We start from the raw sequence: 12937 nt of genomic DNA, 5'->3' as shown, positions 1-12937 counted from the left end.
CTAGTATGGTGTGAGAAGACCTTTACTAATATCTACCTTTCAGAAATTAGTTAGGCAAGAAATATTAAGCATTTCACAGATCTGCCTTGTCCAAATACCAGTCATGCATGTCTGTATTTTTTGGTTAAATATATATTGATTCATGGGATATGGACTTTGCTGGCTAGGTCAGCATTTATTGCTCATCCCTAATTGCTCTGTAAGAAGTTTAGGAGTAACGCCCAGGTTCCACAAGCGAATAAAAAAAATCGCTGGCACTGAATTGCCTTCTTGAACTGCTGTAGTTCATTTGTAGATACACCACAATGCCTTTAGAGGGTGAGCTTTAAGAGTTTGACCAATCTTTTGACACTGAAGAAACAGTGACATATTTTCAAGTCAGGATGGTGAGTCGTTTGGTGGGTATCTACAGGTGGTGGTGTTCCTATGTATCTGCTGCCCTTGCACTTCTAGATGGTGGTGGTCATAGATTTGTCTAAAGGATCTTTGGTGAATTCCTGTGATGTATCTGGTAGACGATACACAATGTTACGGAGTGTCAGTGGAGAAGGAGTGAATGTTGGATTAATATACTGAATACCAGATAATCAGTTAATAAATTGTGTATATATTTTGACACATACCTTTTTATTTAAAAATGTAAAAAAAAATTTCACAATTACATCAAGATAATAAAGACTTTGCTTCTCGTCGTCCAGTCCTATTGACCTCTTCCTCATATTGAGCCAAAATTGCAGAGGTTCGTTCTTCAGTCATCAATGTTTCAGTGTCAGAAAGCCAAACATCAGTTGATGGTGTACTTGAAGCAATACTGTTAGGGAAAATGTTCATGCTGATCATTGGATTATGATCTGGACAGTGGTTTAGGTTATGTTCTTGTTGCTTTCCAGTTATTTTCCATTCTTGAGGAACGTCTTCAAAGTCCCACTGTGAAAAGGAAACACAGCCATTTTCAAGATCTTTTACTTATTAAGATGTTTCTGTAATTTATTTGATATTATCAGAAAATATTCTATATGCCCCCTTAAAAATGAAAGCAACGGTCACCTTTTATAGATAAATAGTTCAAGTGTTTGAGGGTTAAGGTGCTAATGCCCTTGCCACTTAAAGGGGCAAATTTAAACAACCAACAAAAGGCAGGTTTGAGTTGGACGGACAGTAATGTGGAAATCTGCATGCAAACTGAACATTCCTGGTTTTAGCCGAGGCTGTGAATGAATGATTGAACAATCAGCTTCAAGTAGGCTGGTCAGTGCCTTTAACATGATGATAATGAGGCTGAGACTCAGTGTTAATCCACTTTTCAACTCTAACTCTGGTCATTTGGGTTTCTCAAAGTTCCACAGCCTCAAACTGCACATCTTTTCAGATTCATCTCCCTCCCAAATTCTGACTTCACCTTAACTCCATCCTACAACCTGATCCTTAAAATTGGCACACTGGTAAGACACCACAGCATTTAGGGGAGTCTTGATTTCCAGATCTTCCTACTTAATCCCAATTGTATTGCCGCACCCCTCACTCGTCTTGGCAGTTTAAGTGAGTAAATCCAGCTCAAAAAAATACTAGATTTAAAATGGACTGTTGCATATAAAATTAGTCAATGAGCAATGCTAATTATTCAATTACACAAAGGTCAGTTTCAAAGTTTTCTGATTGCAGTGTCTGGAATAATCTGTTTATTTCGTACAGAAGCAGCTGAATGCACTCACTAGTTGTTCAATCAGACAGTAATCAGCCCCTAGCCACTATCACTGTGCTAAATTAAACCATAATGGGAGTGAAAGACATTTAGTGATTGAAAAGATGAATGCAACAATTCAGAGTTAATGCAGTGAAGTTACATATACAGGCACAATTTGATACTGATATTATTGATTTTCAACATGAAACAACATTTATTCCAAGGTTTCAACCATTCTATGAGATTGCTGATGGACATGATACAAGACGTGGACAGCCAAATAACTGTATGCTAACAAAGTCAAAACATTGATTCAATTAATTTCAAGTTTTGTTCAACCAACTACTCTAGCCAAGAGTTAGCTGTATCAATGATCTGAATTAATTAGATTTTTTTTTCTCAAATAAACCTTTGAGGCAGTCTAGTCTGATGTTGCATTCATGTGGAACAATTTTTTAAAAATACAAATGTACAAGTCCTTAGCAATCAATCAAATCTGTGTTCAAATTGTGAAGCCATAACATGTAAATGATGGCCAGAAGCATCAAGTCAAATTTAAAGTCGTGATTGATGTTACAGTTGGCTCAAATTCTGCCATTATCACGTGACACAGGTACAAGCCAGTTAGCTAGAAGCAAGAGGGAATGTAATATTACTCAGGACAATGTTTGGAGTGAATGCATTTCTGTAAAAAGAGCATAACTAAGGAAGTTGTCAGAATCCAGTGCTTATTCCATTTGTTTATATAAAAGATTTAAATTGCAAAAGACTGGATGGAATATAATACAAATCATATGTGGGTCTCTAAGCAGAAAGTCCAAGACTTGGCAGGCAATCTTTAGGGAACAAAGTTTCCAGGAGTTCCATTTGTTCATTTTGACCAGTTGGGAATTTTGAGACTTTTCCACATTCGTGGGGCTGACCTGAATCTACTAATTTGATTTTTCACAAAGATGCATATACATGTCCAAGCAGTTGTCATACAAAACATTTTCAAACTTAGTGGCGTTTGTTAATGATGCTACATTAATATTTGTATAGATTAAAAATAAAGTTAGAATAAAGTCTTTGAATATATAGAGCACTATATTTTTAATAGTACACATATGAATTTAACTAATGACATACAATTGAAATAAATGATTCAAGTAGGACAATCATTCAACAGAAAATTTCAACAAAACTATTTTAATTGAAATATTAATGAGGTTTTTAAGTTGCTGTTGTTTAAAGATCCATTCCTGACCTTATATTTTCTACCTACTAACATTATTTTGAGCTAAATACAATGGTAATGAAGATTATGAAAAATAATTTTGTCCCTATATGTAAATTGAGAAGTTATAGAAATAGACAAAACAGCATTAGAATGAAAGTTTAAAGTCTGTATTTTGTTTCATATATTACATTTATGTCCACACATCTATTTGAAAAACATATTTAGATCATGTAGTTGTTGAGGCTACTGATTAGATTTGTCTGCAACTTCAAGCATGTGACTACTGGTGAATTCAAAATAGTATCTCCTCTTTCTGGGCTGTATCAATTATATACACAAATCAAACTGATAATACAGGACATTTAAAATGTCACATCACATCAAGTTTTAAAAGTATCTTGAAACACCTCGCTTTTTAACAAATCAACATTATTCAGAAATTAATTAACTTCATTTAAAATCAAAGAGATATAAAATGATGTGGATGAACAATGCCCACCCACCCCTTGTTGGGTTAATATCAAATAAAGTAGCATCGGTCCATACCTGTTCTGAGTTTAAGGCTTCCAAGTACTTTTGCTGCAGGGTAAAAACACAGATCAACAGAACTAAACAACTATGTTCAACAATTTAGTCCAGAATCAGAGTCTCTTATTGTGACACCAATTCCATCAAATTATCAAAAATATATAATATCAGTGCAGTTACTTCAAACATAAACAAAGAAAGCAGCTAAAGCCCAGTTTATGCATCAACTCTGGAAAACAAAATGAGTCTTCACTCTGATAATTTGAATCAAATATTTTCAGTTTGAACCTAGGAAAACCTGTTCAAACAGATGCCTATACGTCATGCAGATAATCGGGTAACTTTCCTATAATTAGGCCAATATTACTCAGAGCAGAATGCTGCTCGTCAAATGTGCATGTTGAGACTAAGTGCAAAAGGTAGTGGATTATACAGCAGAAAACATGGTTCAATTCCTGATATGCATTCCTGCTTATATTGAGCTTTGAAGCAACAGCATACAACAGTAGTTTGAGGTATTTAAAAATGAACTACTTGCCTTTAATTAATAACTTTCACCTCCCCAGAACATCTCCAAGTACTGAAAGCAATGGGTTATTTACAATCTACAGAAACCCATTTTGTAGGGAAGCTCCAAACTTATTCAAGCTAATTGAAGTAAATAACTGAGCGTTTATCATGATTCTACTGCAAGTTTAAATATGCTTTTATAGCTGTATCAACAATGAAAGCACAAATGATGGTATAGAAAATCCTGTTTTCTTTCACTATTACACACAAATTTGCATAATATTTGCAAATGAGTAGAAATTGCTTTTCCTATTGACTTTCTCAAGTGTTTTATCAGGTTCTGAACATGGAATGTTGGAAGTATTTAAAATCTTATTTGCACATGAAGTTCAATAATTCCTTGCCTCCAGAAAAATGCCAATCTGTATAACACCATTGCAGACTCTTAAAACAACACTTGTAAAAAAAACTTGGAGCATGTTGGAAAGGCAATTCAGATTTAACTGCTTCATAGAGAGAGAAGCAGGGACTAGAACTAGACAACAGTTTAAAAATAAGAGGTCTCCCATTCAAGGTAAAAATAGGGAGAAATTATTTCTCAGAGGGTCACGAATCCTTGGGGCTCTTTCCTAGTGATAGAGGCAGGGAGCATTGAGTACCTAAAAGCAAAAGTAGATAGGTTGTCGACAAACAATGGAGTCAAAGGTTATCGGGAGTAGATGAGAATGTAGAATTGATGTCACAATTGAATTAATTAATTAAATACAGAATAAAATATTCGCCCTGCTTTCTTATTGCCAACTTACTTAACAGAATCACAGATCTATTACAGTGCAGGAAGCTGTTTTGCCCATCAGGTATGTACTGAAGCTCCAAATGAGCATTATGTCTTATTGCCATTTTCCTACTCCTTCTCATAACCTTGCACGTCATTGTATTAAATTATTATTTAAATAGCACTCTTGAATGCCTTGAATTGATTGAATGTGCTTTCATCATACTCTGGTGCATTCCACACCTAAAACACTCACTGTGTAAATGCTTCTGAACATTTTAAAACCTATGTTTCTTTGCAGCCTGTGTACTCCTCACAGCCTACATGCCACCTCACACTGGATCAGCAGCAAACTTGGATATATGACCCTCAGTTCTTCATCTGAGTCATGTAAATAGCTGAAGCCCCAGCAATGATCCTTGCAGTATTTAGTTACAGCCTGCCAACTTGAGAATGCCACTTTTTTCTGGAAGTTTTATCCATGCAGCTATTGATGACATCTTTGACACTGGCATCAGGGAGATAAGATGCCATCCAGGAACTATCCAGCTGCAGATACACCCAACTGTTGGATTTTCTACCTCTTTAGCTTTTCTGACCTTCCTTTTCTCCTACAATACTCTCACTGCTATCAGCCATCACTAATGGTGCCATTTAGCTGGCTGTTCTACCCAGATCTTTCTCAAGCAGAACTAGATAGAGGGTCCACTTAGCAGAAATTTCAGATGAGTACGCTTGCTGGATAATTTTGGCTCACTGATGGAAGATGAGTGACAGAGCCAATTATCCTAAGGGCTGAGAGCCACTCGAGTGAAGTCAAAGTGAATCAATGCAGCCTTCGAGTTCATACCAACCTGCTGATCACCAGGAGTCCTGGACTGGCTTCAGCATCATTCTTTGAATGCCTTGACACTGGGCTTTTGTCCTCACTTGCTCCATGGTTTTACATGCAGCAGTGCACGTATAAGCCGTCTCTGGGCTTGTTCTTCAGTTCAAAACAGCTGCTGGCCCCAGAATGCGGCTAACCCAATCAAGAGGCCAAAGAAAAGGGGAAACCTCTGTGTCAATGGCTGAGAGCAAGGCAGCTACCTTCCCTGTCTGCAGCCTCCTCATTTAAAAATATACTTACCCCAGCTGCTGTTTGGAGGCAGCCTGCATTTAGCCAATAGGTGGCAATAAAGTACTTTAGAGGGCCTTTCTATATTGAGGGTGGTGTTTCACCTCCTTCTGATGATGTCTTTCTGAAGGCCTTCCCATCATCTTTAAAATGCCCCAACAACAAGATGTGGTCCATCATGGTTTCCTGCAATTTTAATGGTTGGTGCTTGATAGCAACATTGGTCCTTGATGGCTACATTGATACAAGTTAATAGGCCCCTGGACCTGAAGGAATCAATCGATGGCAGCAAACTCTGGATCTGTTCTGGCCATCTAATTCAAAATGGTTTTACGTTCTCTGCCGCCTAGAATGACCTTACGACTAGTTACATTCAAACACAGGAGTAGGCCATTCGGCCGTTCAAGCCTGATCTGCTATATGTTGTGATCACGGCTGCTCATCCGACTCAAAATGCCTGTTCCTGTTTCTCCCCTAAATCCTGTGGTCCCTTTAGCCCCAAAGAGCTATATCGAACTCCTTTCTTAAATCATACAGTGCTTCAGCAGCAACAGCTGATGCCTTCAATGACACAAATGCATAAATCCTCAATGCCTTAGTGACCTTGATGGCAGATTGCCACAGGAGCAATTAGGCATTGTGAATCAAGCCAGAAACCAACTAGATGGATGATTGCAGTCTTCTATGGCACTGGCACTTTGACTCTTAAGCAGTGAACAGGGAATGATTGGAGAGCACTCTCTTTCTCTTACAGTCCCTGGTAGAACTTCTTCTGGACCAAGAAGATGCATCTACTGATGCTCCTCTTCACTATTCCCTTCAATGTTGGTTTAGGCTGCTTCCGTCACAACAGGTTCACATTGATATACTGGAACTTCCTCTACCCACATCAATTGTCCAAGTGATATTAACAGTTTCATGTTTTCCTCAAGAGTTCAGTCACTCCTTACAAAGACAAGCCTCTCAGCATCAATGGTAACTGTGCCGCTGTATGAGCTTCTGAGCTTTATCTCGATTTTATTCAACTTTTGCACACTGCAGTTACTGGTTCCCCAATAAGTTCCCAAACATTATGCCCCAGTAAGTCGTTAACCTCATGTTTTCCTTGTGTTTCTCAACTGAAAGTTTCAAGCTTTTGTTCCCCAGATTCCTAATGGGCTCTATGATGTGTTAAACAAGCTATTAATTGGAGACATCCAGATTGCCAGCTCCTCATTCTTTTTGAAAATTGCACTGTTTCTCAAAGGATCAGAAGCAACTAACTCCAATCACATGACTTTCCAGGCCAACCCACCTATGAATCACCCCCCATGTGAGACTGAAAATTCAGCCTACACATCAGCTAAAGTCACTCGTAGCACCTTAAAAAAGCCACTACGCATCTGAAATTAAACATATACATGAAGGTGGGAAAAACCATGCACAGCCTTTTCTGCTATGTGATAAAATGCAAGTTGACTGTTCTTTCTTTCCATTCATTAAATTGTGCTAAAAACGTAAGATAGTTAGTTATAATTTATTTTTAGCCTTCATCAGCAAAAGCAGCAGAATTTTACTGTCAAAATAAAATAACATTATATAAAGTTGACACCGACAGAGATTGGTCTCGTTCACAGCTGATTTCATCCAAATCGCACAAATAATTCTTAAGGTGATGTAGCTGAACTATTAAAAAATTAAATACCTGTGAATTACAGATGTAACACTTTTAAAAATCTATCACCATATCAAATTTAGGAAATGGGAATAAAATAAAAATTCCTACAGACATTTTTCAAATTATACATGGGTTTGAGTCAATTTGTATTTGGGAGAATGTTATTTTATTTTAGTTGAAAAAAATCAACAAGTCTTGTTACAGGAGCATGGGGAAATACAAAGTTAAGTTTATTGAAGATAAAATTTAAAAATCCACAGCTCAAAATTAAATATGAAATGCCAATATTCTTCAAAGTTATTATCATGTAGTTTTAAAAGAAAGATAGGCATCTTCGTTGGTTAGGTTTTCACATCGACGCAAAGGTTTATAACAACATATACCTAAAGCCACATAATACAAATCATAATTGACCATCATTTTCAATATCTCCAAAAATCTGGAAAGCTGTTACTTCAGTTGAAAATGTAAAAAGAAATGAGTCTCTGAAGAGTCACTGGACTAGAAATATTAACTGTTACTCTCTCCATAGATGCTGCCAGAGCTGCTGATTTTCTCCAGCACTTTGTTTTTATTTCAGATTCCTAGCATCAGCAGTATTTTACTTTATTATTTTAAAAATATACAATAATGCCTTCCACACATCCTACTGTGAAACCTCAGCACTAAGCAGCATCTAGATACAGATAAGGTGTCCAACTGAACCATGGCTGTGGAAAATCTCATGTACAAAAAAGGTACTCCCATCAATAGGTTAATGGTGATGATCAAGTAGAATTTGTTTCTCTTGTGGCCTTAACACAGAATGCACATTCAACTTACCTCCAGTTCAGAGTTTATGGAAGTAACATCTGACGAGCTACACGAGGATACATTTGCGTGAATAACTTGTTTTGGAGGGTACATTGGGGGATCATGGACTAACTGGACATCCACTCTTTTTCCTCTCTCTGTACAAGTCTGTCCATCTCCAGGTAATCTCTTAACACCAAATCCAATCTATAATTACAAACAGGTACAGGATACACAGCTGAAGACTGAAATTGTGAAGTTGAGTATCAGAATGAAAACAACTCGTCCACATTCACCTAGAAATTCTTGCAAGCTTCTTGAACAATTTAAAGGCTGCCAATAGTATTACTTAACAATCCAATAGAGATACGCTTTAAACACTCTTAGACAATTTAAATTCAACTAAATAAATTTCAAAAACGACAGTTTAATAGCAGACATTGTTTATTTTAATATTTTGCACTCCAATTGCATTGAAACCAGCTACAAGTTTAATATTAATGATCAGCCATTAGCAAAATCATTTAAGGAAGTTAAGAGTGATTTCTGACAAAGCAATACAAAATAGTTCCCAGTAAAACAATGTTATTGGGATTGAGATAATTCCCCAAACAATTACAAACATGGAAAGTTATAAAGGCACATATTTATATCACACAGATATAAAGGCTTGCTTTCTAACAATATCTTCAAATGAACTCTGCACTAAATACTTAAGTTTAAACAATCCAGCCATATAATCACAAAATCCCTACAGTGTGGAAACAGGCTCTTCAGCCCAACAAGTCCATGCCGACCCTCAGAGCATCCCAACCAGACCCATCCCCTTATAACCCACCTAAGCTACATATCCCTGTACACTACAGGCAATTTAGCATAGCCAATTCACCCAACCTGCACATCTTTGGACTGTGGAAAAAAACTGGAGGAAACCCATGCAGACACAGGGAGAATGTTCAAACTCCACACAGACAGTTGTCCAAGGGTAGAATTGAATCCAGGTCCCTAGCGCTGTGAGGCAGCAGTGCTAACCACTGAGCCACCCCATCACCCCAAATATATAAGGTGAAAACCTAGAAGTGTCTAAACTTCTGCTTCAAATTTTCCTTGCCCAGGTGCTTAGCAGCAATCTTTTATCCAAGTGAATTTCCAGCTACACTAAAGATTACTATAAATGACAAATTAATTATACACACGACATATTTTAAATGCTTGAGATGCTGTGTTTCCTTTAGTCTGGGCTGCCTGGAGGATAAGGCAATGTACGTGCTACAGGAATGGAACAATCAACAATCTCATTCGCTCCCTCACACCTGTTGGATGCAGAAACAGATACAAATGAAACCTCTTGAACAGGTCACCTTGCTATCCGGACCCTAAGTAAGGGGATTACTGCAAACAAGTGGTTAAGACCAAACACAATACTCAGGTAAATCAGTGTTACAGGATGGAGGCATAATTGGACCCAGATTACCCAATAGTGCAGATCAAATGTAAAGATGCAAATTGACCACAAAGGAAAGCACAGTAAATACTCTGTCTCAGGTCAAGCCCTAAATAAACTCATTTCTCTTTCCATCAAGAACATGGTCATCTCAAAAGAAATTTCCGGTGTGGTTACGTTATTGATCATGATCCTATGAACTGAAATGCAGAAAATTACATTTATTTCCTACTCATACACTGATTAAATTTGCAGAGAATGCAGGCATTTAATTACCAAATGTTTTACATATTAGCTTTGTAATTTAATTGATAGGTTCCTTTCACAATTTACAGAAAGTAATATTCACCAACAAAACAGGGGTATCTTGATATCAAAACGTTGTGTGCATTGAGCAGATTTATTCTACACCCTCAAAGTTAACTATATTTCAAGATTTACATTCAATTGCCATTTTTGAAGATTATTCAAGATCAGAAATAAATACACCATCTGTACAAAAAAAATCAAAGTAATAAACAATGTAAACAGGACAAGAATAAATGATTGGCCCAGATTTTCCTGCAGCAGCAAGATCAACATTTTAAGACTATTCATTTGACCAGGTTTTGCATCGTTACTCATTTCCACAAGCATTTCCTGCCTTTGTAACCACAGGGAATACTCATGCACAGTTTAGCGATTTCTCCTCAATGATTTCAAAAATACATTAACTGGAAATCTGGTATTCATCCAAGGTGCTACCCTCAGCAGGCCCATCTCTTCTCAGTGGCTTGCTTGAGCCAAATGTTTAATCATGAGTAGTTCTTTAAAAAAAAATCATTGCATTATGATAGACATTGTTGTCAGACCACAGTGCCTGGATTTTTAAACCTAAGAGACAGTAGCAAGAAAGATGGCAAGATCTTAGCAGAATCATTCTCGTAACTTTTGCCAGGTGTGGAGGGAGTTTGGAAAATTAGTTTCCAATTATTTTCGATGTGGAATAACTGCCAATCCATACAAAAGTCAGGAAAATATGGTTTAGATATGTGCTTATAAAATGCACTCTTTTAAGCTGTTCAGGGTTCCCAATTTCATAGATCTGCTATTACAATGACTTACATATCCTGGAAAATCTAGGTCAATGTAGTTACAGGAACATTACAACTTGGATTGGCCGAATCCTTTCAGTAAATTAAGCAATGTTTACATTTTGGTGCTAGTTATAGCTTTACCTCTTGTACTGGTTCAATGCTCAAATCCATATAGTGGCCTATTTCTGCCATTTTGCGCAAATATCTGTTATTCTGAGGTATGTTCAGTGGCATCCAGTTTGAACTCTAAAGGGGATAATTAATATATCTATTTAAACTCAACTGTAACCAATCACCTACGTGAAATAAAACCATTAAACAAGTTAAATCATGCTGAGAAAACTATTTACACTAATGAAGCCCAAACATGAGAAAGAAATGGTGATTTACTTCGAAGACAACGTCAGAAGTCACATGACAAAGTCAGAATGCTTCGAAAGCTTGTGATTTCAAATAAACCTGTTGGACTACAACCTGGTGTTCTGTGGCTTCTGACTTTGTCCACCCCATTCCAACGCCAGCACCTCCAAATCATGGCTACTTCTAAGACAAGATGGTACAGGCCTTTAAAGGGAACTTGGAAGTGGTAGTCAGCAGTCATGAGTTCCATCAACAGGTTTGAAATATTACTACATGTGAAAACTGATGTGAAAGAGGCAATTAATTCTCAAATAATCTAGTGTTAGTATGTAAAAAACAGAATAATTTACAAGAAAAACTGTTTAATGTATAAAAGCAAGTCTTGTATTTCAATCACAAAGAAAAACAGAACAAAAGAAAGAACAAAGAAAATTTCAGCACAGGAACAGGCCCTTCGGCCCTCCAAGCCTGCGCTGATCCAGATCCTCTATCTAAACCTGTCGCCTATTTTCCAAGGATCTGTATCCCTCTGCTCCCTGCCCATTCATGTATCTGTCTAGATACATCTTAAATGACACTATCGTGCCTGCCTGTACCACTTCTGCTGGCAATACGTTCCAGGCACCCACCACCCTCTGCGTAAAGAACTTTCCACGCATATCTCCCTTAAACTTTTCCCCTCTCACCTGGAAATTGTGACCCCTAGTAATCGAGTCCCCCACTCTGGGAAAAAGCTTCTTGCTATCCATCCTGTCTATACCTCTCATGATTTTGTAGACCTCAATCAGGTCCCCCCTCAAAAAGCTCAGCAAACCTGACAGCATCTGTGAAGAAAAATCAGAGTTAATGTTTTGGGTCCAGTGACCCTTTCTTAGAACTGTTCAGGGGGTTGTCAGACCCAAAATGTTAACTCTGATTTTTCTTCACAGATGCTGCCAGCCCTGCTGAGTTTTTGCAGCAACTTCTGTTTTTGTTTCTGATTTACAGCATCTGCAGTTCTTTTGGGTTTTATCTTGTTTTTCTATAGTGCCTTAACAGTATATTTTATGAATAACTGCCCTAAACAATGGGGAGGGACTTTATGGTATTGACTTTGTAGTACCTGTGTTTCTTCTTGAATCTCCTCTTCTTCCACATCTTGTTCAGGAGATTCCAACAAAGAAAGAGTATCGGATTCTATTACCACCTCCAAACCCCACTGCTGGCGATTAGCTTTATGTTTTAGTAAACATGATAAGAACAGTATCTGGTTGAACATTGTTAAAAAAGTAACATATGAATTAGTTGTCCAAGTAGCTTTACCAGTAATTATTCACAAATTTTCAGAAGCCTTGTGCCTTAATAGGTAGAACTCCTGTCTCTGAACTACAAGCTTCAGGTTCAAGACTTAGTCCAGTGCTTATTGGCCATAGGAGGAATGATAATAATATGACCAAACAGGTAATTAACCTGTTAATCCAACCAACGTGTCTAAGGTAACAGTAAGAGGAGAGATACCTAATGAGCCATGTTTGAAGCAGTGTTGTACCTCTCAAACTATCACAGATCATAGCCATCCCTACAGTGTGGAAACAGGCCCTCTGGCCCAACAAGTCCACACCGACCCTCAAAGCATCCCACCCACATCCATCCCCTAATAATCCACCCAATCTACACATCCCTGAACACTGGCCAATCCACCTTGCCTGGACATCTTTGGACTGTGGGAGGAAACTGGAGCACCCGGAGGAAACCCACATAGACACAGGGAGAATATGCAAACTCCACACAGACAG

General features: G+C 37.7%; 1 protein-coding gene across 3 annotated transcripts in view; it reads right to left on the bottom strand.

Moving 5' to 3' along the window:
- Positions 1-606: 606 nt before the first annotated feature.
- tmem44 (transmembrane protein 44) overlaps positions 607-12937 on the bottom strand; it is a 49251-nt gene continuing 36920 nt past the window's right edge. Inside the window, exons 7-11 of one of the 3 annotated variants that reach the window (XM_048604253.1) lie at positions 12265-12408; positions 10944-11048; positions 8313-8489; positions 3450-3482; positions 607-927 (exon numbers count right to left, since the gene is read on the bottom strand). In XM_048604253.1, coding sequence (XP_048460210.1) covers positions 664-927; positions 3450-3482; positions 8313-8489; positions 10944-11048; positions 12265-12408 — 723 coding nt within the window. In that variant the 3' untranslated portion in view covers positions 607-663. The remainder of the gene's footprint in view (positions 928-3449; positions 3483-8312; positions 8490-10943; positions 11049-12264; positions 12409-12937) is intronic. The other 2 variants (XM_048604254.1, XM_048604255.1) reach the window with 2 other exon arrangements.

Source organism: Rhincodon typus, chromosome 13 (assembly GCF_021869965.1).
Source record: "Rhincodon typus isolate 14 chromosome 13, sRhiTyp1.1, whole genome shotgun sequence".
In the NCBI taxonomy this organism is placed as follows: domain Eukaryota; kingdom Metazoa; phylum Chordata; class Chondrichthyes; order Orectolobiformes; family Rhincodontidae; genus Rhincodon; species Rhincodon typus.
This window is presented reverse-complemented; position numbering and strand designations above follow the sequence as displayed.